This window comes from Struthio camelus, chromosome 5 (assembly GCF_040807025.1).
Source record: "Struthio camelus isolate bStrCam1 chromosome 5, bStrCam1.hap1, whole genome shotgun sequence".
NCBI classification, from domain to species: Eukaryota; Metazoa; Chordata; class Aves; order Struthioniformes; family Struthionidae; genus Struthio; species Struthio camelus.
The window spans coordinates 76,159,335-76,186,905 of NC_090946.1; the positions used below are offsets into that span (position 1 = coordinate 76,159,335).

The 27,571-nt window shown below is 40.8% G+C and overlaps 1 protein-coding gene across 1 annotated transcript in view; it reads left to right on the forward strand.

The window, feature by feature from the left end:
* KCNH5 (potassium voltage-gated channel subfamily H member 5) overlaps positions 1–27,571 on the forward strand; it is a 161,292-nt gene that overhangs the window by 89,164 nt on the left and 44,557 nt on the right. The window contains 1 exon segment of the mRNA XM_068947353.1: positions 18,674–18,873. Within this exon segment, the coding sequence (XP_068803454.1) occupies positions 18,674–18,873 (200 nt within the window).

The window sequence follows — 27,571 nt, forward strand, 5'->3', positions numbered from 1 at the left end:
TCTAAATGGTTCTGGGAAAGAGTGTGACAAAATATGTAGTTCCAGTAATATGTGAAAACTGTAGACTAACAGCCTGGCCAGTGGCTCGGGAATGGGAAAACCCCCCACAGCTGTGGCGCGCAGAAGTAATATCTTTTGGGCCACAGATAAAGAAAACATACTCGTTCTCTTTCATATATTGGCTTATTTTTCCAGTGAGTGTATGGTATGTTGACTCATTTGATGCTGCTAATACTAGCATGTGTATTCACATTTCTTGGGTCACTGGCCGTGCTCGGTGACATGCGTTTCTTGTGTCTCACCTGGTTGTGGAGCAGTTCGTGGCTCTGTGCCTGCATGAGGCTGGGATGGGTTCACGGGTGGGCATGGGCCAGCGGCGATCAAGGCAGTCGTGTCTCCCAGGCGGTGAAAGCGGGAGAAGCAGGAGAGAATAAAATGAGGAAGCCACAGGGCCGCAGGTTAGCTGGGAGGGCTTCCTTGTAGCTGAGCCTGCTACAACAGCTGTAGCTTTCAACCTTTTTGCTTTGTATACCTGTGGAATGTATCCCGCTGGTCATACAAGCCGTTTTAGAGATGGCATGTATGGAAATTGCTGGACAGCATATTTAAAGTATATTTTGTTTTCCCTAGGCTGGGTAGGTTGTGCTAGATTAATATGCAAACGTTTGTTATTTAGTGAGCGCCTGTCTTATGTGCCACTGAAGGCATGGAGAGAGTTATCACTGACTGCAGGGGGACTAAGTCCTACTCAGTGGGTTAAGGCGAGTACTTTCTTTTAAATGTAGTTCTCTCTAACTGGTCTAAATGACGTATCGAGGTCACTCTGTATCAGAAGAAAGAGCTGACTTGCAAGGAGGGGTATTCTTCTTTGAGCGTAGTATCGGTGTGCTATAATTTGCTTAAATTACCTGTGGACTCTCAGTAGGGTTCAAAGGATCGTTTCTCATCCCGTGCTCAGTCCCCCTCAGTTTGTTTTCTCTGAAGTGTTTAGTTTTTGGCTAATTAGTGATATAGGATGAACCTGGAAGTGGACTGAATATTAGTTTTGTGTAAATGGGATAGTAAATGGACAAGTTCTTACTAATTATAATTGAGGAAACTAGATCTTGAGAATTTTAATTTGTCGTTATTTTGGTCAGAGCACTTGCAAACGCCTTTCACAAATGAAAATAAATACATTAGGCTGATGAAGCACAGTCCTTGAATATGGTGTGAATCTACCCAAAATAATAAAAGGTTGAAGTTTAGGAATAGCCTTACCTCTCTAAAGTGCGATATGGAAATAGCATCAAGGACTTCAGTAACAAATTTATTATTACTGCTGACTGGTTAGTTAAGATTTCTTTAGCTTCTGCCACAATTCTTATCCCAGCCCTGTTGATAAATTGTTGTCAACATCAATGAAAGCAGGTTTTACCCAGCAAGGTTCATAATAATGCAAAAATGAAAACAAATGAATATTTTCACAGCATAAAAAGCTTGGCTCTTCCCAATTTATATTAGTTCTGCAGTGTTAAATACATACTTTTAAAAAGCAAGGGAACTCTGGTGGTATATATAAATAACAAAAAGTTGATATGGCTAATATTTTATTTCACTAACAGCTTTCAGAGGAACAAATACACTTATAAGGGTTATTCATGCTGTTTATTTCAGACTGCCTTAGATACTAACCGTGGTCCTCTAAATTGTACCTAATTTTCCGGAGCAGTGTAATGTAGGCAGAATGATTACTGTCTAAAACTAACCTAAAACAGACTGTGGAGATGACAGCCAGCATCCTGGCCTCTGAAGATCAAGCCATTAATGCTACTTGTTTATACTTAACATGCTTTTGCTTCATTTCATGCTTTCAAATTAATGTGGGGCTTTTCAGAACTTTCTACAACCCAGTCATTAGATATATGTTTAAATGTGCCAAATATACTTCCGAAACAAGGGAATGAAGCTTGCATTAGTGTATCAGCGTGTGTTAACTGCAAAGGACATGCTCCATGGAATTTGTGTGATCAAACGTGCAGATGGTAATCATTGTAGGATAGTGTTTTCCTACCTACGTTCCCATGCTGAAACAGTTCATGTACTTTCATACAGGTATCCTGTAACTGCTTTCCCAGGATGTGTCCTTCTTTCCCACCCACATAGACCCACCTGGGCAAGTTTTAACAGTAACCGGCTGTGCCTGGGGAGTTGTAGGACACTACCCTTTTGGGAAGAGCCAAGGAAGAAGGAAAACTACCACGTGGGAGAAGGGCAGGGCAGGGGCATGTGGAAGAGCCATAGCCACTTAGTGCATGGGGACGGGGGTGGGCTCAAGCATTAATCATGTGGGCTGCTTTCAGTGGGAACAATCGTTTGGGAAGAGTTTATTTTTAAACCTCCCTGGTGACAGATGCATAATTGACTCACCTTTTCCAACATTCCAGAAAACAAGCTGCAAAATTTCAGTTGAGATTATTCCATGGCATAAAACGTAGCTGTCTTTTTCGCATCATGATAACGCACAAAAGTCCCTGTCAAGGGCCCAGGACCTTGTGGTGCTAAGTGCTATACCAACAGAGATAAAAAGAGTGAGCTTCAGCCCAGGAGCCTATGTTTTAAATATCTTCTACCTACCTGTAGGCATTTCTGGCCGGTGTGAATAATGGTGCTTTCTCTTTAGGCATCTTCACCAAGCCTGTGTTCATCCAGACTTGAAGTCTCTCTTGCCATTTGATCACTTGAATTCAACTGCGCAGAAACTGCCTCAACAGCGTGGCTGATAAACAGTGTGAGGCCTTTCCTATGGAAGTCCTGTTCATCCAAAGTTTCTTTCATTACGCTCCTTCTTCTGTGACTGTAAAGCTCTTAGTGAGTCACAGAGCCGCTAACATATCTCAAGCCATTAACATCTGCTCTGTGGTGCACCAGCTCAAAGCATGTCGCTGTAATTAGACATCGCCTGAGCCTTTAGTGAGAGACTCCAACTTGTTGGATGCAAAGGTATTGTAAACTGTATCTTCCTTCCTCCATGTTTTCAAGAGCACACCACTTTGTAGTGATTTAAATAGAGTGGGCGGGATTTTCAAAAGCATTCAGCTGTAACCCAGCTCAGCTTCCACCAAAGTCATATCAGTACCAGCCTCATGATGTTATAGTCAAGTGCTTTTGAAGACCCATCTCAGCAAGCAGCGCAAAAAAGGAGTGTGACAATAGGGGTATATCCTCTCAGCTATTGTATTCTGAGTCTATTTAGCTTATTGTAAACAGAGCTCAATGACATCAGTAGCTCATTTATCGAGTCTGGTATTATACCTGTGCCACCTCACTGGTGGTTGTTTTTAGCCGGCTGCATTTGCTTTATCACATCAAGTATAACCTTTGCATTGCCAGTGTAGCTATCAGAAGCCCTCTGCTGTCAGGAAGCCAGCTCCTACCTCTGAAGCAGCCTGTGATACCTCTGCCTGTAGCAGACACGTGCTAAACTTTCAAATAAGTACCATCTTCCATGTTGTTCCTCCTGTTTTGAAGGAAGAGTTTTACATGTGGCCAAAAAGGTACCTCATTATCCACCTTTAAAATAAAAATGCCTGGAAACTTCCCTTTTTCATGGATGCATTCAAAACCTGTCTTTTGGGAGGAAGTTGTCTATTCGGTTAATCATTGCAGTCTCATTGTTCCCTTGTGCTTTCCTATCTGGAAAGTCATGGAGCAGAAGTATCTCTTCCTTGCAGTGCCCCTACTCTTATGTTTTAGATACAGATATGACCTGAATAGGAAGTGGCATTAGGGCAGTCACGTAGCTGTTGTGCCATGGGAGCAGCCCATTTTGCTCAGCGGGATGAGTGATGGCGGTGGGCAAGCGGAAGATGACTGCAGATGCAGAAAGGTGTGTTCTTTGCCTCTCTCTGTTTTGTTTGAATTTGAGGAGAAACACATAGGTTGTGGGAATGTGTGAGTCATCTATAGGCATGTTGTTGCAGCTGGGATAACACCCCCAGGGTGCTTTCCAGGTGAAGCCATGTGTCCTCTTGTCTTAGACCAAAGCAAAGTTGTGGAAGTCCAGGCAGGGCTGAGATGTGGGGTCCCAAGAGATGCAGGAGGTTGGGATAGGTGATCTTGTGGAGCTCTGTCCTTCGACAGCCCTGAGCCTTCAGCGTTTCTAGAAATTACAGCAGGAGCTACAGGACATAAGCTGATGAGGCTGATAATTATGGTTACTTTGATGAAATGACTCCCTGTGATAAGACCTAGCCATTTGGCAGCTGAACTAACAGTGCTTTGTATGACAAGGGTGTGGAGTACTATGGCAGAGTGCTAGAGCTGGAGGATCTTGGTCAGTATTACCAGGAAAAAATTTATTTATGAAAAGACTATTTTTAGCCCACCGATAAAACTCCGATAAAACCTGGCTGCAAAGATTAGATCATTAATTATCCTTTTAAGGATATGTGTGAAGCTGGGGAGTTGATGAAAGCAAGATGTTCTGTATAAATTCTTCAGAAAGGTCCAGGGAAGGAGAAATATGGAGTCATTTCTTGTGGTGTCATGGCAACAAGTTCTACCCAGAGGAGATGTCTTAGCAATTTCATTAAATAATTAGGAATAACATTGAGTAAAGTGAGGTAAAACAGCTTAGAATAATGTCAGATGGGAGGCAGTTAAGCTTCTAAACAAAATTAAAAAATGAGCTCTGTCACTTCTGGAAGACTTCAGCAGAGGCTGAAAGGAGACTTGGAGGGGAAGGAGAAGTGGAAGGAATTTACAAGATAATGAAAGAAATTTGTAGTAAAAACTTATTCCGGTAACATTGAAAGTGTTTAGGCAAAACCTTAATTGTGATGAAAAATAGATTTTTATTGATACTTATTTTGAAGAAGAGAATTAATATATGCAAGATTTTTTTTTCTTTTTTTACTTCCCAACTATATATGTCTTTGGTATTTGTGAAGTAGTTGGTTTCAAAATAACATAAAAGTTCTTTCTCTTGTTCAGTTTCTGTCCTTTTCAGTTCTTTTTTTTAATGCTAGAAAGAAACTGGAAAAAAGACACTTCTCGTCTTTATTATCTGTTTAGTTACAATATCTATCTTTCTGTATGTGCAGTGTCTATGCTGCAGAAAACTTACAGTGAATTGACTCTAAAAGAATGCAAATAGTTTCCCAAAGGCCTTCTGCCATGCCTTGAACTGCACGCACGCAGTCTCAAAGGAAAAGATACCTACCTCTTTATTGCTGATCCTAAAACTCACAGACCTCAACAGATACTTTCCATTGACCTCAGTGAATTTTAGATCACATCTTCTGGGAAAAAGTGTTCAGATTAATATCATTAAGAACCAAGGCAGATTAGTTTGCAAATTTTGTTCAAAGTGTTTTTATTTAGGTTAGGTAAATGTTTTTTACTGTTATGCTTATCAATAAATATATGCAAGAATAAATACTTGCATAATAAGAGAAATATCTGAAAGATTGTTTCTCTCAAACCATCAGTAGAGGAGATGAAGAGGCTATGCTCCACAGATAATAAATCTGGATGTCTTATAAGATTAAAGAAAATATTTGCAGTTGGATCAAACAAACTGTGGGGAATAAAACGGAATCTATTGGGACTGGTTTTGTAAAGCTGAATAAAAAAATGTAAAGAAAACAGCTTTGCAATGTCAACCACAATTAATAGTTCAGTCTAAAATTATTGTAGCACACTGCAAAGGCTTGGGAACAAGCAGGCTCGAAGGGTTGGGAAGATGTGCTAACAAATGAGTTATTGACCTTCACATTCATTGTGTTTGAAGACTTCACCCAGCCAGAGACACAGTAATTTCGTGCTCACACAAGTAGTCAATGGGACAATTTAACGTGAATGATAGCTGCAGGTACTAATAACACCAACAGGGTTAAGTTATTAACACAGAGGGACCAAAAAACCTGAAAATACTGTCCAGCTCCCCATTGTGCTTATATTCCCTATTCTATGTACAATTTAAAATGCTATTCCTCCTAACAAAGGAAATTAGCGGAATACATGCCTAGCTATTAATGCCTTATAACAGCTGAAAGTACCTGAGAATGCTTCATGTTTTGGCAAAATATGCAGGGGTGCAGGGGAGAGACCCTGAAGTAATAAATATTTCATGCAGCCATCAGCATATGAACAAAAATGATGAAGACATTAGGATCACTTAAATTTACCTGTTGCATTCACAGCTAGTATCACTATGATTTGAATAAAGACCATAGCTGTTTAGTGTCTTTCATTAGTGGCACGTATAATGGAATGGCAACGAGACTGCAAAACTGGACGGTTAAACAAAAATTTTAGATACTAGTGCTTACTCTTGCTGCTAAAGAGTTAATGTTCAAGAGAGATCTTGTAACAGCTAAAAGTGTTAGGTCATATCTTGAAGTTTGTACTCTGTCAAATTTCTTGTATATTTTCACTGGAGTTTAGAGTTGGCTTAGTCATTCCTGGATAAAATCCAAACCATATTTGCCCTACTCTGAGAAATAGCCAATCCTGCCTATAGGAGAAAGATAAAATCTTCCCAAGTATTGGGACCTAAGCCATGATACTGCCATAAACCTAAAAAATTTAAGAAATGATTTAATTTTGCACTGATTTTTTTTTTTTATTCTTTACCTCCAGGTTGTTTTTAAGTGAGGCTTTTTTTGCTTTGTTCTGCAGGTCCTTTTTCTGCATAATCCTGAAATCAGGGTTGCTGGTTTGATATATCAGCCTCACTGTAGAAGCAGTTGTGAAAGGACAGATGAAATTCAGCATCAGTACCTGCAAATTAATACATGAAGGCAAAAAATAGTGGGCTACACCTATAAAATAACTGGTTCTAATTTAGCAGTTACCACTCAGGAAAGAAATCTGATTGTTCCATGAAAATATCAGTGCAATATTCAATACCAATCAAAAAGGCAAATGGGATTTCTAGGCTAGTAATTGAAACGAAAGCAGAAACCATCATTGCACCACACTGCACTGTTCTACAAGATTTTGTAGGTTTAAAAAAGGTATCTGGAAAGGTGACGAGAGTGAAGTATGCAATGACTTCCTCAGAAGGAAAGATCAAATAGGTGAGGGCTCTTCACGATAGAGAAAAAACACTGAAGGAAGGCTTACAAAAATCAGGAGCGATGCACAGAAGGTGAGGAGGAGCGATTGCTCACTGTTCCCCGCAAGGGGAGCTGGGGGTGGCCGATGTGAGGGGCTTGGACAGCAGGCCTTGCAGAATAGCCCAGGGAAATACTTTGTCAGATAATGTTGTGGAGAACAAAAGCAGAAATGGATTTTTGGAAGGAATTAGACATTATCAGTGCAGAGTTCTAGGTGGTAAGTAATAAATACAATGGTCTGCGTGCAGGGTGTGGCTTAGAAAGTCCCTGAACTCTGGGTTCCTGGAAATCTGGAGGTAATGGCTAAGGGCAGGATATTCTATAAGGCCTATTTCTTGTACTCTTACCATAAAGTACCCATAAGTGGCTGCAGTCGGAGGAAGGATTTTGGCCTACATGGGCAGTTGATCGGATGCTGAGTGTTGCTTCTTTTGCTGTAGGCAGCTCAGTGGGCCACGTGCATCCCAAGCATCTTTCACATAGCCTCTGGGGCTTCGTAGCAGGAATGGTCTTGTCCCAAAGTGAATAACTTTATCACAGGATCCAGGAGAGGAATAAATGGACTTTAGTGAAACAGGACGTTTGAAAATGCTATGAAGCAACTACAAAAAAGTCAAAGGAAAGTGGTAAAATACACTCAATTATTCTCCTCTGATACTCTCCAGACATCAGTATAATTTCATTGACTTCAGTGAAATTAGTGTTAATGTAGGAATGGAAATGAAACAAATCTAATTCCAGCATCTCCTTCCTGGAATAGTGAGTAAGAAAGTGGGGAGGTAATTGGATAGAAACAAGTGCTGATCCGAAGGAATTGGAAATGGGGGAGGAGAGCTCCAAGAGCTGCTGCGAGGAAAGAGAAGATGCTTTTCCCGTCTCACATAGTCATGTGGAGGTTGCCAGTGCGTGCACAGAGGCAGAAGTGAAGAGCCGGGCTTTTTTTGTTTGTTTTAATTAGCCATCAGAGGTTATGCAATCTTTTGTTATTCTGCTGAATGTTCTCAAAACCCTTGCAGCAGGGCAACAAGAATGGCTAAAATTATTTCCAGCATTGTCAGTGTTCTTGGTGGTATGGAGAAGGGAGCGCTGGAGAGCGGAAGGGCTGGTGGAAAGAGGTGGAGGCCGGGTGCTGTGAGGCAGTATTGAGACAACTTCTGTTTTGTCTGAAAGTAATTTATTGTGCTATGTCCAGCTCTTACATACCTTTTGCTATCAGGTTTTATGATCTTCCGATAGAAAATACGAAAATGTATTTGGGATATTGCCCACCATCTTACCGTGCCTTTGTTCTTCAGCAGAAGAGATTGTGACACTTGCAAAGAAGAATGTGGAAAGCAGCTTCCTCGGCTGCAGATGTGCTCTCAGGTGTCCTAAAAACTACCCCAAACTGGGATTGTGACTGGCACTGTGGAGAAAATGAACTGTGGCAAAGCCCTTCCCCTCCTGCTGAGCACGTTCACACTGACGCCTCTCCTCATAACCCCTTCTCCACTGGTGAGAAGTGGCTTTGGAGAGGGGGTGAATGTTACCAATGCCACGCAGGGGGCTTTCCTAGGGCTGACAGCTCTGCCCACTGCTGGTTTAGGACTCAGCAGGTGAATGTACTCTGAATACATGAAAGGTTAATTTGTTAACACTCAGTGCTAAATGAAGAAACCAACTTTAATTTTTTTCCTCCTGTGGAAGGATGCAGTGCAAAGTAGCAGACACGATTGCGTAGACTATACGTGTGGAATACGTGCTCTTTTTTGCAGTTAGGTTTCACTTGTCTATCAGCTGTTTTACGCGACTCTTTTTTACAAGATAACGGTGGAAAAAGCCGTCAGGCCCAGTAACAGTTCAACATCCATCAGAGCTAAGCCAGTAGCACGATGAAAGACAGGTTCCCTAAGTGTATAATCAATGCAGAGTAAAGTAAATCCCCCTTTAAAGTCTCAAAATGAGTATGTGAAATTTTTAGACAAAAACTGCACCATTTTAGCAAGTGCTAAACATGCTGAAGTCCAACCCTGTTCAGCCATCTATATAAGCGTTACTTTAACGGAAGTGAAGAGCAGGCGTCACGTCAATCCCATGCACAAATGCTTTGCTAAAACCTGGTGCCAATAAATTAGACAGAAAGGGGTTCAGGTTGGCCCTGATGGTGAGCAGTGGGCTAGGAACTCAGGGTCTGCATTTCATGGACCTTCCTGAAAGACACTTTGAATCAGTCTTGAATATTATAAATCTGGGGCTTGTGTGCAGGTAACAAACATTCTGTTTTTCTTTTGCTGTAAACGCACTTATTAGATTAAAAATGACATTTTCTTCCATTGCTCAGATTTCATGCAGTCAAAAAAACAGAAGAAAAATGTTTTGCTACAAATTCTTTTAGTTTTATAAAACCCTGAGATAAATTGTATCAACTTTTTATGAACTGTTTTTCTCTTTACTTTTTGTGCAAACACTTCAGAGACAGCAAATTTAATTTGAGATAGAATTTTGGAATCACCACAGAAAACTTGGAATACCAAATTTTGCTCAGCTCTGTCCAGAGCAGAGGCTAAATTTGCAGGACTGTTAGACAGAAGCTGTTTTTACAGATGGTTTAGGTGAGTAGGAGACATTACTGTTCAATTCCATGAAGCCAGTCTTGTGGTTATCTTGTGAAACAGAATTATTCTGAAAATAGGGGGATATGAAGGTTGTCTCCAAATCTGAGGGTTTAAATTTTAACAGTTTTATTAAGTATATTATTTTCTTCCTTCTAAAAATGCCCTAGTAGTTACAAACAAAATCGATTATCACGCAGAGGTCAGTTTTACAAAATGAAAGCAACATTGTTTTAACTCCACTCTATCTCACTAATATTTTCAGGTAGATATTTTATAACTGGTGCACTGTTACGCTAACATTTGTGTTTTTCGTATCTCTCAAGGACATACATGTCCTGCGTTTTGTGGTGGGAATCATTTGTCTAATTGTCCGAAATCCATTCTCATTAATTCTATGGAGATAAAATTGAATATTTAATTAAACGAATAAGCAAACTTGGACTGTACACTAGAGAGAAAGAGCAAATTAGACATGTGAAAGGAAAATTAGGAACTGCAGAAAATCTGATTCCATTCGTACTGTATGTTCACGTTCACAGTCCCGTATAGATGTATGTGCGTGTACATATATTTATGTATACCTATATTTGTGTGTATCTAAAACACACCAACACATGCAGATGTTTACAGTGAAAAATTTCCATTGGCATAGGTAGAAAATAATATCCCAGGAGCAGAGAGCTAGAAGCATCTTCCAGTACATGTCCAATATTTTGAAGATGTGTTTACAAAATTCCTATTATATTTTAACAAGATACAAAATTTAGGTGGTGTTCCACAGGATGCAAGTGCTGTTTTGGTATCCTGCCTTGAGCAACATTGCTATCCTGGCTTCATCTTAATGTGACAAGAACTTGATGTCCCACTGAAAAATTCCTTTAAAAATATTAAAGAAAAGAAAAGCAGGAGGGAGAGAAAAAAAGACACAGCCCAAATCCAGGAACAGGCTGTCAAGCTGTTTCATACCGTAAAAGTGACATCTGTCAACTTTACTGAGATAACTTTTTTTGGTAAATGATCGCTTTTGAGCCACTGTTGGTTTCCATGCTTCCATGCACCAGTGCTGGAGATCCTTTGCATCTTGTGCTTGTTACAGCTGATGTTTTTGACACAGTGATGCGCACAGAGGAGGGAACGTGGTACGGTTTTGATCCACAGATGTCAGCACTGACCAATAAGAACACCAAAGCCTGAGCGTTCTGGAAAAGCAGTTTTTTCTTTCTTTGATGGAGAAAGGAATGAGAAAGATGTGTATGACGGATAGATGGTTGTTTGACAGACACAGCCAAGACTTTTTTGAAATACAGGAGAAATTTGCATGGAAATGAGGCAACATAAGGAGTAATATTCAAAATGGAGAAAAAAAATAAGAAAGGGAGCAAAGTGCTAGAGACAAGGAGTTGCTGGCATTCATGGTGAACATAATTCCCATGAAATCTGGCCATCTTCTGCTTTTCTGCTTTCTTTCTCCACTCACTGTAATTCCTTCAGTGAAGCAATTGCATTGCAATTACCATGTACCATGGCACAGGACTTTATGCAGCGTGTCAAATGTTACGTATGGCATTTGGTAAGGAGGTGACACCTTTCTGGAGAGACAAGAATGATGCAGAAGCATTAGCATAGGAAATGATTTGGTTGCTCCTTTTACTAATTAATTATTTTCTGTGTTTACATTATACTCTTTTTATTTCAAACTTAAATATTACCTTTGTATTTGCATTTATATGTGGCACCTCTTTGCATTGTGTTAGGAAGCAAGAATAAATGTGTACATGTGTCCTTCCAGGAATGGACAGAGCCCTAATACCAACCCAGTCCTCCCTGAAAGGCTGCATTTCACTAGACCCACCTTCCAGTGGATGCGAAATACAGAGAAAAACCCCTAGCCATAGGCCTTCAGGACTCTTAGGGAAAACGTCTCCAAAATTAAGGCCCTTCACGGCGAGTTGTGGATTTGCCAGGGAAGGCAAGGTTTTGCCACTTGATTAACACAGGGTAGTGGTATTTGCCCTGCTGCATGTTACGATATAGTGGCAGCTCTTTCTCCTTTGAAGCCGTGCCTTCCCATGTGGTGCTCACCACCCTTGAATAAGATGATGAGGGATAAGCAGACCTCAGCAGACCCAGGACACTTAAGGCTTTTCAGAGGAAAGAAAATGCGGGAAATTGCATCGAAATGCCAACAGGAGACCACTGAACTAGTGCAAGCGTATATCTCTTCTGGCTAGCCCCATTTTTCAGGTGAACAAACAAAATAATCATATAACATGGGGTGGCCATGGCAGTGGATGTTGAGCAGGTAAAATTGTGTTTGTGTGCATACTGTGATTTCAAGCTTCTTAGGCATATATGTTGTCAGAGCCAGGCAGCCCTTGGCTCTGCATCCTCAGGGTGAAAATGTGTGGTATTTTGTCTATGCTGCTGAGTAACCTTAGTCATCTTCAGCCCACGTCCATCACTTCATCATGACTGGAAGCCAAACACACTAATAGTTATGGACTGTCTAGTAAAGCATGGTGTAGTGTCTTGCAATACCAACTGAGCTAGTCTTGGATTGCGACTGTGTGCAAAAACTCTAGCTAGTCGGCTGCATCACATTTCCATGGTGGAGGGGCACTGGAGCTGTAAAGTAAATATTTTCCATTATTTGAGTGCTCTTATGGAAAAAAAAATGCTCCCAGTTTCACCATTTAAAAATCAGTGACTGAACAAGTGCAATGAATAAGTGCCCTTATTTTTGTAAGGATTTATGCATAAAGTATGCAAAATGCCTAATTGCATCCAAAGCAGCTGTTCCACTCTGTTATGCCAACAATATCCCCTATAAAGGGAAGAATAGTGAGTGTGAATTCCTGCAGTTTACTGATGATGATCTCTTAATTGCATTACTTTTTAGTACTCACCAGACAAATATGCCATCAGAGTGAACAGGGATTGTACAGATCTATCATTATTATCATTATCCTCTTAATTTAATGTTTGTGTTACAAGAGCATACAGAGGGTGTTGCATCAGGAGAAGAGGGGTGAATGTCACCTGGAGCTGAGGAGGAGCTGTGCGGCGCGAGGTATCGGGGTGCACAAAGGGCTCCCGCGGGCTTTGTGGGCAGTATGGGACATGCGCCCGGATGCAGGCCCTGTATACGGAGTGTGTGAGCCATGGGTGGATGGATCCAGGCTGACCAATGTGTGCCTGCTAAACCTGGCACATTCTGGATGCTTTGAATTTTCTGCGTGAAGGCAAATCCGCTTAGGCAAAGTGGGAAGTGTAAGAACTCGGACCCTCATGTACTCATCCTTCTGACTCAGATCCAACAAAACACTGAGGTCCCTCCTGTTTTTAGCAGTTCAGATGATTGCAGGGAGAAGTTCAGAGCTGAAATTTGCTGCTGAAGCTAGGCCTTTGGCCATTAGCTTCTCCTCTGTCATGTGGAGGTAAGCGTGCTTTGGGAGGGCTTCTGGGGGGATTAATATGTCGGATTGTGTGGCACTTGGATATTACAGTGATTTGGCTGCAGGTGTGACAGAAAGGGATTTTTTTGCTTTGGACTGGGCATTTTGGGAAGTAAAATTTGAAAGCTGGTAGGGTCTGATGCTGATACCTGTCACGGGAGGCCCTGGAGGGGCGGCAGAGCCGACCGCAGAGCACCCTCACGCTCCGGTCCCCTCGGCGCTCCACGCTGCAGGAAAGGTTCGGGCGGCGGTACAGGTGTCCCTGTGGCTTATGAAGGAGTTCGCAATTAACGGCCAGAAACAGATAACAAAGTTTAATATGTATCACTGGTAACAATAACAATTAAAAGCTAGTGATAACAACAACAATAGTAACAACACCCCGTTAATCAGTCAGTAACCACACATTGAACTCCCCACACAACACAGGACAGGAACAATGACAGTCGTGACAAACACAAACCAGTGAGGTGAAGGTACCTGGTGGTTACACTGGAAGATGCGGGGTGGGGGAAGGAGGAAGAGGAGGAGGAGGAGGAAGGGACAAGCAAGCCACGGCGGGGGTGCGGGGGGGGGTTGTTGCTGCTTCAAGCCCGGGGATTACTGAGCCGGCCGCACCGGGCGCAACGTGCCACCGCCATGCGCGCTCTGAAGGCCAGCAGGCCGCAGCCGAGTCCGCCGGTGTCAGTAGCGGTGGGGGGATCTCCAGCTGCCTGACCCGGCGTCCTGGATCAGGGGGCACGGCGGCGCTGGCTGCCCGCAGCCTGCCGGGGCGAAGAGCTTCCCTCGGTGGGGCGGGGGGAGCCTTGGACAAGGCTGCCTGGTGTCCTGGAGCCTTGGAAAAGGCCGCCGAGGCTGCTGCTTCCCCGCCGCCGCTGCTTCTTCAGTGTGTTCAGCTCTCTTCTTCTCTCCGCCGCCACCGCAAAAGCCGCTGCTGGGCTCGCGTGTGCCCCTTTTATCCCTGTCCCACTTTGGGACCGCAGACAAGCGATGGGTTAAAGTTGTCTAGACCCCCGCTCTTAGGGGTCCGGTTCGATCCCTAACTGTAATGCAGATGCCCTGTTGGCAGACGGCCGTGCAGACTCGCCTTCCTTCTGGAATGTTCTACGTGACTGACCGGTGCGGGCTGCTAGGGTACATGTAGCCCTCCGCTAATGATCTTACACTGTGGCAGTGGGGGGTTTCTGCAGTGATGCTGATGGGTTTGGGGAAAGCTGTTTACTGTAGCAGTGGCAGCCTATCGCTGCTGCACTTCAGTGAGGCGATCGCATTTGGGAAATGGAGACTGAACTGTACGCCAAGGTGTTGCACCGAATAGGGCCTGCAAACGTTTTGTGGTATAATCAGATGTATTAAGGTAGGGAGGAAAGTAATAATAGAAAATATTTGGGTAATTTAGGTAATTCTGAGTCATATTTTGTAAGAAAATTGCTTGTTTTTAAGCAGACATAAAGATTTATGTAACATGATTACTAAATCATTCAAAAATATATATGTACAAATGCAGCAATATACATTTTATATATATACATGTATATAGGGCTTAAATCCCTGTATGTAATTTGGAGGAGACTGTTCAACACTGAAAAGTAAAAAAAGAAATTCAAATAATAGTTGAATGACCTACCTCATGTTCAGGGCTGTGAAAAAATATTTCTGCATCATTATTTTAAGTTGATCTGTATAAAATCTAGTGAAGACCACTCAAGATTTACATACACAGCGCAAATAAAAAGTGAGCATTGTATGGCTTTAGGTACATAGCAGAAGAAATCTGAAGAGATAGAGAATCATTGAAGAGAAGATGAATAAATGCCGTCTGACCTAACTAGTCAAATCAAGAAATTGGATAAAGTAATCTCCCCTTCAGTGCATGTAGCACAATCTCTCCCTTTGCCCTGAACTTCTTGTAAAAGGAGAGACCAAACTGAAATCCTCAGGTGCATGTATATTTTCAGAGGTTTCTTCATAGATTGTTTAAATTGTCTTACTGTCAGGAGAGGCACAGTATTTTACATCTTTCAAAACCTTTTGCAAATGATTTTTGCTGCCAGTTTCCCCCGCCAAAAATAATTCAAATACAACAAAAGCAAAATACCCTAAGTGGTGTTGTGTTATTTATTATAGTATCGTTTATGCCAGCTAAGGAGCTGACCAGGTCATCTGTCTAGATACTTACTCCAGTCCAACTTCCTTTGTATTTTCTGTTGATGAAATCACGCCAGCCTGGTATTGGGCAGGGAAGAGCAAAGCCAGGTAACTTGTATTTTTAAGATAAATTAAACCTCTTGGCATTAAACCCTCCCAAGCAGACTCTTCCCTGTAGAAGACAGTGTCACAACATGTTTAACAAATGTGATGCAAATGATTTCTTTATCAGCAGAAACTTACTGGGTTGCATACCAGGACCTGCCGAGCAATAAACACTAGCTTTTTCAAATGACCCTCTTTGCTAGGTATCATATAGAAAACAGAGATGGGGAGCTCATTTCCAGAAAGAGGTGGATTTTTCTGTGCCAAATTATGAAAAATGTGCTCCCCCTTGAAACCCAGCTAACCAGGCCCACTAGTGGCCAGCGCTGAAGTAGGGAAGATCCACAAGCAAGGAGAGTCCTTGAGGCACAGCTTCAAAGCTGCTGACATCTAAGTAGGTTCCCTTGAGATGTTTGCCAGAGGCCCACACTGCATGAAGCTGTAAGAGAAATGGAGTATTTAGATGAGCTCAGCCATGTATCTTTATCATTTAAAATATGAGTCGAAGGAAAACTTTGATTTCAAACAAAGGCTAATGCCATTTTTGCCTGTGCAGACTCTATGGCCTGTAGGCTAATGAATTCTGGTTTAGCGAGGTACTATTGGGTAATGTTTCCAGCAATTTTGCAGGCTTGTTCCAATGATTTATTCTATCCTTAATTTCTTGAACAGACATTTTCTTTTTCAGTGCAACTTTCCAAGTCCATCTCTTAAGAGATGTATAACCGGGGACAGAGTTTCCCTGCTGGCTGCATATTTTCTACAAATTGTCTCTGCCAAAGAGTCGTATTTTGCAGAGGAGGAAATAAATACCAGTTGCTTCAGACAAGCTATTTTCACCATGACATTCTTAGCTTTTTCCAACCTGGCAGGTGTGAGAGTTGAATCTCTTCTTTCCTATCTAACAGGGTATTATGTCACAATTTTCCGTCAGCCTCTGTATCTTCTGCGCAGGTTTGCAGTTGAATTGCATGCATTGCAATTGCCTACGCAGTGTAGATGTAGTTATAGGTTTGCACAGATTTTATTGGTGCAGAAATGCTGCAGGGCAGGGTTGCTGGAACAGTTGCGATTTTTACGATTTTTCTTTACATTTATAGTTGGTCACAATCAGCTTCAGGTGTATTTGACATCAGAAAGCAAGACGGGAAACAGTCTGCACTCACATATCTGATAAACTAAGTTCATGATAAATTGGCAAATGTTCTTGAGAGCAATGAGGGATGTTGCATTTACAAGAAGTGACAATTCATCAGGTTTGACCAACATCAAAAGTCCAGAGGAGCAGAGAAAACAAACAAACAAAAAGTCAGGTGACATTCATCCATCTAGACTTTTTTAAAATCTACATGCTTCTATAATCTTTATAGTGTTGATATATATCTCAGTGGGCACAGAGATATAGAAAACCTTTTAATAGTAGCTAGGAGACATGATACAACGATCAGTAAATCAAGGGGAAAAAAACCTCTGTTTGCACAGAGTTTTATTTCTGGACAACATGTAGAACATTACTAAGCTTTCTAAAATTGAAACCTTGTGTTCATCTGCGCTACCCACTGTGTGACCTTGTTTGATACAATCTTGTCTGCTGGGATTCAGAAAGCCCAGTCTTTGATGAAATGAACATCCTGTTTCTGATGAACTTCAACTTCTCATTTTTACATTGACATAGTAAAAGGCATAATGAGAAATGGAAGTACAATTTTTCAATTATTTAGGTTTTAAGACAACACTGTATTTCTTTAGAAGTGCCACCTCTCAGATAAGGGTGATAGATGATAGTAAATGAGTATGAAACAAAGTCAGTTTTCTGGAATGAGGGAGAAGTGTGTGGTGTAGAGGGAAGACATTATGCATTGAGATGGAAGGCATTTATCCTTTCACAATGGGTTATTGTTTGCCATTTGTAGGCTGCGGCTGTTTTTTAAAAAAAGCAGTATGGAAATGCATAGCTGCACTCTCCTATACAGTACCTCCAAGCAAAGATTACTAAAAATGACAGGCACGTTTCTGTGTATTTGATAACGTCAAGAGCAGAAGTAAAGTGCAGCGCACTGGTGTTATGAGAAATCAGAATAGTTTTCTTTTCTGCAGAATCTGTAATGCCTAGTGGAAGAATGTCATTTTGGGCTTTCTTGCAAGGGTAGTTAGATTGTGACTCAGTATGGCACCTTAAACTTGCTTAACTTAAGAACACCTTTCAATCCACCACTATTCAAGAAAGCACTAGCACAGGTATACATTTATGCTTTTGCTTAAATGCTTTACTGAATTTAGGCTTGAGAAATTAGTTGTTCTCCATCAAATAGCTTTTCGCTGTATCACACGTAATAGTATACTGAATTGGATGCCCTTTTCAGTTGGAAAGGCTTACTGAAAAAGTGTGATTTTCTGAAATATGGAATGTGCTTCTTTGGTGTTGCAAAAGTTGATTGCCTGAGGTTGACAGTCACGGTGGCGTGCTTGGAAAGGGGAGAATCAAACCAGAAGAGAAGGTAACTGCAGGAGTGTGTCTGGGCTAGTGCTTCCTACTCTGCTGTGTCCTCCTCCTGCCCTGGGGTATGCCCAAAGCAATGCAATAAATTTGGGGCATTGCACTGCTCATCCCCTTTTCTCTCTTTGAAATCATTAGCAACTGGTACCTAGAGTTGATACGACATAGCCAAGTCTGCAGCTGTGGCTGACTGTAAAATAGGATTGTGAAAGACAGCACTTGATCTATATTGTGTATACCTTGGCCACTCTTGCAGGGCCCCATTTAAATTAGATATCTTCTTGCTAGACTGCCCAGGCTCGTTTCTCCTCCAATCCATCTCTTCTTTGGGACTGACCCATTCTCTATTCATAGCACGAGTTTATTGAGCTGATCCTTACATGAAATCTGTATGATTCCTTGGATAGTGCCTTCAAGGTTTAGTGGTAGGTTACAGCTACGCTAAAAAATTAGTTTGAATTAATGTATCATAAAAGGTTAATCCATAGTGGCTATTTTTGAATAACTCTGTGCATGGACATTCTCTGTATGAATGATTTTGTAAATTAATGCACCTTGAGTGACTATATGAATTATATGGGTAAATTCAACAAATCACGCTGTACACATGCATGTATGTGTGTGTGTATAACTAGAAATTTTCAATTTACACCTATGCATTTGAAGTAGTTTGTAACTGTATGTCACTTTCTTTGACGTTATTCTTGAATCATGAGTAGCATTTTACTACAGCGTATGTATTTATTTTTAATTACCTTTCATTTTTTTCAGCTCTTCTTTATGCAACTATTTTTGGAAACGTCACCACCATTTTCCAGCAAATGTATGCCAACACCAACCGATACCATGAGATGCTGAACAATGTGCGGGATTTCCTAAAATTGTATCAAGTCCCAAAAGGCCTTAGTGAACGAGTCATGGATTATATTGTCTCAACCTGGTCCATGTCTAAAGGAATTGACACAGAGAAGGTATGAGTACATGAGATAACAATGTAGACAGCAAGAGTCTGTACACATTGTATGCTTTCTTAGAAACAGGAACTGTACAAAAGCAAATAACTTGCTAAAAACTTCTTAACTGCATGCTACTCTATTATTATGGTTGCATTTGGGTTTAAATTTGGATTTTTTAAAAAAGGACTATTTTACCATTTTGGAAATATGCTTATATTTTTCATTATGGTCAACGTTGTATGCTTTCCAGTCTTACTTTACTAAAATACTAAATACTCTTAATGCATTTAACCATTGACATCAATTAGAAATTGATCTTCAGATTAATCCTAGGTTATCATTTAGTATCTAACCTACATCAGTATTAGTCTGAAAAGTGTTGGCACCTGTGAGTTACAATTGCATGAGTTTGATTGGCTCATACCTTCTGCTGATGCACAGGCCATCCATTTATCCATCAGCACGATTAGTATAGGATTTAATGGCAGTAGAGATTGGCCTCCTTGAGCTAAATTCTCTCAGCTAGAACTTAAGTTTTTTAGTAGGGAGATACAAAAAAGCGGTCCTGGTGGTAGCCGTTCTGGATGGAAATCCTGCCTAACTAGCCCCCAGAAAGGACTGGTCACTTGGGTTCCTTCAAGAGCGAGGTCACCTTCAAAGAGTGATGTGTCCTATGCTAAGGCAGACCAGCTGAATTGTCCTTTAGGTCTATCTTTTTCCGTGGTATGTACAGTAAGTCTGTATAGCCTTTGATTGGAAACTTCAGAGGGCTGAAGTCAGATGGGAGCAATGCCAGCTGTAATACCTTGACCGTAAGTAAAATACAGCAGTGTAATTTACGGCCTAAATCTTTGTTCAGTAAACATTGTTATGCTCTTTTGACTTCTCTGGAGATAATATACGTTGACTGGAATTAGGCCTTCAAGCTTTTCATGAAGATTTTTCTCCCAAGAGCTTTAAAGGCAATTGTCCCAGGGAGGGCAAGGAAGTGTAATGGCAGAATAGTGTCTTACAGCATACCGCACTTACAGAGCTTTGAAGGTCTTGCTTCTTCTTCATCTATTGCATGGTATGTGATGATGCACCTTGTTCACATATGCCATGATAAAAATTCTGCACTGAAAAATTTTGACTTACGTCATGCTTGTGCAACAAGAGTTATCACATTAATCACCTGCTGTGAAATTTGGTTAACTATCCCAAATGTGACTATTGTAATTGATAAGGATTTGTATTTCTTGGATTCTTCTGCCTCAATATGCCACATTCTTTAATATGTTAATTTCTTTAACACTAATATCCTAACTTCCAAACGGTGATCCATACAGTGTTAAAAATAAGTTTTGTTGCTGTTAATTACTGTAAATGCATTTGATCCTATTGCGTAAACCAAAAAACATGTGAAAATTCAAATTTTGTTTGTATTTATATTTATTTTCTTGCAATTAAGCCAGAATCCTGTATTATTCTTCTACAGTTTCATTAGATTTAATGATGCTTTGCAGTTAATTAGAAGAACTTTTGCTTTAATTACTGAAATTTCCTTCCATAGTTTCTGCAAGTCCGGTTTTATGGATTATAAAAATGCAGTTAGAGCTATAATCATTGGTTGATATTAAGCAGTGTTCTCTGGTCTGTAAGGTAGTAGTGGCTGCTTAGCTAGATAATTAATATGTCTGTTAAATCTGTGAATTTTTATCAGGTTTCCCTTGGTAAAGACTTGCCAAATCTTAGGCCTGGATCCAAAACCTGTTTAAACCAGTGGAAGAATTTCAGTAACCTCTGGATCAGGACATTAACAGTTGCATATAATTGAATTTCCCAAGCCAGTGTTATAGAAGACCAGAGACAAGATAAACATAAGAACTTGGGCACCGGTTTGAATATTTTGGTATTTTGTATCCCCTACAGCCTGCAAGTCTGCAAGTCAGCACCAGCGGCCTGTAGTGCCTGCATTGAGCGTCATTGAGTCTGTACATGTGTAAGGAGCTGGCAGCGTGCTTTCAGCCGCCGGGTCTTAGCCAAAGCGAAGATTTGTTTTTGGGAAAGAGTGGAAGGTTTTCTGGTGGCCAGGCAGCCTTCCTACCCTTACCTCCACTCTGGAAGGTGTTATGATATGCTTCACCAAAACAAATGAGAAAATGGTGCAAAGCTGAGCTAACAAATGATAGGAACAGTGCTGCAGTCCCAGAGACTAGTCACGTAGAGTGGATTGTTCCTGTTGTGTTAGTTCTTTCATTACCCTTTCAAGCCCTGTACGGCACAAAGAAGGAGTTGTAGGACCTTCTGCATATACACTGAATATTGAGTAAATCATCTGGCACGCCATTCTGGTATTTTTTGCCTGGTGGATGTGTAACGTAACAGTCACAATGAAGACACGGAGGTATTTCAATAAGCTGCTTGGGAGCTGAGAGGTCAATATCTTAGTAGGGCCTGATGCCTTTTCTTTGTGGCCCGATACCCTTTCTGCCCTGAAAAATATTCCATCTCTTGGTCATGAGATGTTAAACCGTGCCGCAGAAGAGAGAGGGAAGAATGGCGGTATCTGTGATTAGTCTGCAGGCCACAATACAGTAGTTCCCAAGAATGATGAGGAAATGTCCGTTGTGGGGTGCACAGACTGACTGAGCTCTCTCCGTCTGTACTAACCGTAGAGCAGCAACTGGAGGAGAGGACGCTATAGGGGCCTCCAAAATATACAGACTTACGTCAGATTTATTATCTTAAATGCAGTGGGGCTAATGGGACTACACTGCACCTGCAGCTGAGCTGCTAAATCCAGATAGTGCTCCAACATATATGTTGGAATAGGCAATTACTGCCTCAGGCCTTCACTAGCTTCTGTGCAGTGCTTCCATCTGACAGCCTGGACATGGCCCTAGCTGTTCCTTCCAGTCTAGTTTTAAAAGCTGCAGTAGTGAGATTCTGACCAGTCAGTAGTCTGGATATCTTTGTGTCACATTATTTCCCATTCTCCTTAATTTTTATGAACCTTTCAATAAGCTTCTTATTATCCAGCAAAAGGCACGTGCTGATGACAGATGACAATTAGTGGTGAATTTCTAAACTTTGACAGTTTCCATCATCCAGAGATGTTTTTCTTCCAAACATACATTATTACATCCTCTGCTGTTCCAAGTATATCTGCATTATCACACTGGAATGTGTTTTACAACATCATATGCCACAAATAGAGTACATTTCTTTCAGTCATTCAGCATTTTGAAATGGCTTTGTTTTGAAAGCAAAATTCAAAGGACAAGAAGGTTCATGTGCTAACAAAGAACGAGGTTTCTTATTTGAGTGTTACTGTAGGTTCCTGTGGTGATGAACAATCCTAACAACTTGACGTAGTAAAAAATAAACACATGTGCATAACTAAAGATTTTAAATCCATATGATTGAAATTAAAATATAAATTTTGATATAAGCTTGATTGGAATTACTGCGTAGTTTTGCTGCTTCAAAGTTCAAGTATCTATCCTTGAATGACAGATTCAGTGTTTAGTCCTCCAAAAGAGCAGAGCTTGCCTAAAACTGAGAAGGATAGGTCCTGTTTTAGATGTGCAGTGGAAGCAAAGTGGAAGTTGGCATAGAGAAGATTTAATGAAGTTCTAGTTCATGCTGGCTTGTGCAAGCAAGCTGTCCTAAGCAAAGCTTTGGTTTAAGGCCCCAGTCTGTTGTCCTCAGTATGTGTGGAAGAAGTCTTGTTCTCCCATACTGAAGAGATGGTGCATTAAACACAGAGTTAAGGCTTCACTGTGCTCCTTGGAAATGGTTCATCTGCAAATGCTGTCTTCAAAACACTTCAGCCTGTCTTTAAATGTTCACAAATAAGGAATTAACAATGACACTAAAAGCACGAGTGTATTTATTATTAGTGCTTAAGGGGAAGCAAGCGACCTGTGATCCATGATCTTAAATCACTTAAACATTAGAGCCCTCCTTTGACAACTAGGATGATACATGTAATACAAGCACATGGCCTCTATCTTGTGTAGTAACAGTGGCTCAAACATAAGATGGAATTCACTTTTATGTTTAAAGGTACAGGTTTCTGGGTTATTCATCTAGGAGTAAGCACAGGTAAAAGCATGCAAAAGCTAAGAAGCAGTTATATACTTAAACAGTATCACTCACCCAGCAAAATCTGGGGCTTTGTGAGAGAGGAAAAAGGACCCAGAGCCTTCTCTGTGTATAGTCTTTTAAAGCAATTAAAAAAATATCTACAGTAATAATCTGATATATGAAACATACACCCTGAAATCAAACTTCTTAGTTTTTACTGAAATCTGCTAGGCAGCGAATGAAAAATTTATAGATACTAGCTCTCCTGTAAGAAATAGGTCATTATACATGAAAGCAGAACAACCATTAACTTACATGCAAATGTCTCAAGGTCTCTCATCTAATGATAACATTCTGAAATGTCAGTAAAGCCCAAAGATTTTCTCTTCTTGACCTCTATGCTGTTGTATGGCTTAGGATTTGCTCAGAAAGCAATTGAATAAATGTCTATCATGTCTTAACAGTCAATTCCTTCAGAAAAGCCATAGGTTGAAAGAAAAGAAGGCTTCTATTTAGCCTCGACCCGAGCATCAATGGAGAGTCAAATAATTTGAGCCAATTCCAAGTTGCAATGACTGAAATGGAAATCATAGGAAAATAACACGGTATAAAACTATTCATTACTGGCCCACTAGGCTTCCATACAGGAGAGATGGATTTATGGTAAATAGACCCAGGTTATAACTCTATTAAACCTTATTCTGTGAGAGTACAGTACCTTTTAGTCCTGTTTGCTATTAATAAGGTCTTCAAGAGCTATAGAAAGTATTAGTGATATCCTAACACCAATAGAGGAATCAGGCTGCTGTTCCTACACTGTCCCATCACAAAGATGTTTCTATATGTGCTGGCTGGATTTCATCCTGGATGACCGGAGGTGGAAGGCTTTCAAGCTTCGTGGCCAAAGAGAACATCTGCAAAATTAGATGTGACAGCTACATACAATTCCCTGTTGAAGAGGGAAGGTAAAAATCGTTTGGACAAGTGTTTTTGTTTTATTGTAGAGGCTGGGTTGTTGGTCGTTCCTTGCAGATGGAACAGGTGAACCAGAAGTCTCCCCTCACCTCACAGAGCTGAGCTAGGACCAGGTACAGTTGCAATCCACGGTTCTTTGGAGAGCGGGATGCAGGAGAGACGGTCATGGACTCGCTGTCTTTCACACAGGTCCAAAAGCAGGGCCTGTGCACCAGTGGGGCCTTCTCTTTCATCTTAATGGAGGGCATGGATTATTTACCTCCTGAATTCACTGTGCAGAACCAGGAAAGATTAGGCCCACGGTTATCTTGCCTCTAAGATGCGTTGAATTTGGGATTGCCGCAAATGAAAGTATGAGTCTCTAATGCTTGAGGTAAAAGAGCCATCTCTATAAACCGCAGCTGTAGAACAGCTCTTAAACTTGTTTCTTAGGGGAGGAAGTACCTACCTAGATGAGCCATGTGTTTTCCTGAGCTCTGCCACCAAGGTGATGTAGTTTACAGAGGGACTGTAATTCCAGAGACCACATCTAGGGGAAGGTGTTCTCCAGATCTCTTTTCTTAATTCTTTCACCTTTCAGTGACTTCTTTACTTAATGCTGCATGCTTAATAAAGCCACCACCAGCAAAAGCACAAGCTAAAATAACGCATTGATCAACTCCGTCTTTCCAGGGATGATAATTTGTGCCGGAAGTTGGCAGTCCAAACAATGTTGTGACTTGAGAGATTCTTTAATGTAAACTATACTTTTTCTGATGTTTTATTTCTATTAGCTAAAAAGCTGATTTGTAATGATAGAAATCCCTGTAGTATGCTATCTTTCACCCCATCAGATGATCATGTAATGACTGTGTTTTTGATAGATATATAGCAAAACTGAAAATGTTGAAACCTACTGTTCTGAAACTTTTACAACCCTTAGACAACCTAGGGTCTTCTACTTTGTGTCATCAGTGGATGCCATTAGTGTACTTCCTGCTGTGCTTTTCAGTGCATTAAATGATATCAGACAAACCAGCAGACCTTGCACTGGTGAGCCAATTGTTTCCCTAAAACACATGATGGTGTGACATATCCTTACTATGTTTTTCAGGCATTTAGCTGTATTTGAGCTGTGTTGACAATACTGAATTTAGTGTAATCTAAACCCTGTATTTAGGGATTTTTGAAAATCTTCAATGCTGGTTATTGTTACTCAGTTAAAAAGTAGTTATTTTTGTTAATGTAGCACTAAATCTAGGCATTTTGAACACTGATTCAGCTCATATATTGCTAATAAAAAATAAACCAAACTCAGTTAATTAGACTCGATTTTCAGAATCTCAGTTTCTGAGCATTTAAAAAAAGGATTTAAATCCCAGTGACCTTGGATTTTAGTCAGGGCGGTTAAAGGTAGCATACCATCCCTGCTTCAATTAAATTTTTAGTGCCAAGACATTCAATATGATATATTAAAGATTACCCTAATGCATGTAGGGTTAATAACTGATCAGCTCTATACATCACCTTTGAGCTACTTACAAAATTATCTGATTATTATAGGAAAATGCTCTGTGATTTGTCCATCATCTGTTTTCTTACCTTTGTCTCTTTGGCCCCACTCCAGCGCCAAATGTAACACTTTTAGCAGGTCAGCAAAAGTCTTCAACACTCAAAGCCAAATCCTTCTAAAAAACCAGATAACTGGGTCAGGTGTCTCGCGGGCGTTGTGCTCTTGGGAGAAATCTGACCTTGATTATCACTGCTGAGAAAGTCTGAAGCCTAGAGTGGCCTTTCCCAATGAAATAAAAAGAATGGTTCTGTGAACTGTAACTGGTTAGCAGTTGGAGGAGTTTATTTTATTTAGTGTCAAAGTTGACTGACATTTCTGAATATCTCCGATACTCATTACTGTTATTCACCCAGCAAATGGTCCTTGTTATTCCACCACTAAGACTGTTTAAGCCCTTTCCTCTAACAGCAGTCAATATATCCTCTAGCTACAACCCTGAGAAAGTGAGAATTGTGTGTGCTGAACAGGAATTGCAAATAGATATCATTCATCATTCACTAGCCTCTGTACTCTTTGTAAACAAATCTTAACAGATTCTGTAATATTTGCTAAGCCGTCCTGCAGTGTTTTCAAGCTGAGGAAGATTAAAAAAAAATATTTAAACTCTTCCTAAAGGCTATTATTTGGACACACTCTTAATCCATACAGTTTTTGTTTCAATACATTTGCTCTTCCTTGAGTTCTTCATAATCTCTGCGCCCTGTAGAGCTCTTTGGACCATTCTGGGGGCTTATCTTAAAGTGCCTGAGCGTGTGGGGGAAAGGAACGGGAGAGGAAATAATCAGATCGAACCTCCCAGGGAATTGTATTCTCCCCTCCCAGACCTCAAATAGAAGAGATGGACAGATGTGGTGTGCCAATTCCCTCTGAGCCTTCCAGAGCAGGTTACCGCTGTCCTGGATCTCTAGCAGCAACCACAGACTTTTCACTTGCCACCGACATTTCCCGCACGCTGTGGGGTGGGACCTGGCATGTTCTGCTCTAGGTGACTGCACGTGTCGAATCTCTCCGTTAACTGCTGTTGTCTTAGGGTTTGTGTTGGCTGGTTGCTGATCAGTACGGGGCAATGACAGCAGAAACGAGCAGTTGTTTGATAATGACTTTGAGCAGGTTTAATTTTCTGTACAGAGAAGGGAAGTGATACATGTTAATCTGTGCTTTTCTTTCTCCTCTCTCAACTTTATAGTAGCTCGGGTCTTCATGCACAAATATGCGCTGTTCATGTGTGACATGGAGCCTGGCTTCTTTTCTGTTAGAAACACAGCTTATTCACTCAGCGAAGATTTTTCTTTAGGGAGAATGCAACTTTCTCCTCTGATTTTGCACTGAAACGTAGCAAGTTCTCTTCTTTTATGATGCTTGGATGCATAAGGAAAAGCTGACTGCGAAGTCTGTGGCTACAGATTTATTACAGAGCAACTTTTGCAGAAGCACAAAGCATCTGGTCCCCGCAGACCGGCTGCTCTGAGTTGTGTGTTCCAAAGCTATCAGTTAGTAAAGCACCAGAGTCAGCAACCGTAACATCCTGCCTTGTTTATAAACTGCAGATTTCACCGAGAAGGATCTTGAAATCTCCAAGGAAATTTCCTCTTTGGAAATTTGTCCTGATGTTTTTTTTGCTAGGCTGCTGAAATAGTGCACAGAATAGAACAAGTTTTCCAGATGAACTTTAATTCTACCAACATGAAGTGCTGGAAGGCATTTTTCTAATAGTGAAACAATAGCTTGAGCGTTACAGGATATTTTCGCCCTTAAATTGAATTTCTCTGTCTTACACCTATGTACATGCGTTTATATGACCTTTTGGACTCAAATGCAAACATGTTGCTACTAATTGGTATCCAATTTAGGTACATGCTATCTTAAAAATGCTGCGATGTCAGTAAGAGAATTTCACAGTAGAAGTGTCCAATTTATGTTTTAGCAATAGAGGATCATTTCCAGAAGAATTTTTGTCTGAAAGTGAAGTGCTCAGCTTCTGCATCTCTTTCTGCTTGTAGGATCTTTGAAAGATTTATCATTAGCTTCCAAATGCTTCTCTGTGATCCTGTATCATATTATGTGTCTCTTACGGGAGCAAGAAAATCACTACAGATTCTGAGCTGTGCCACCACC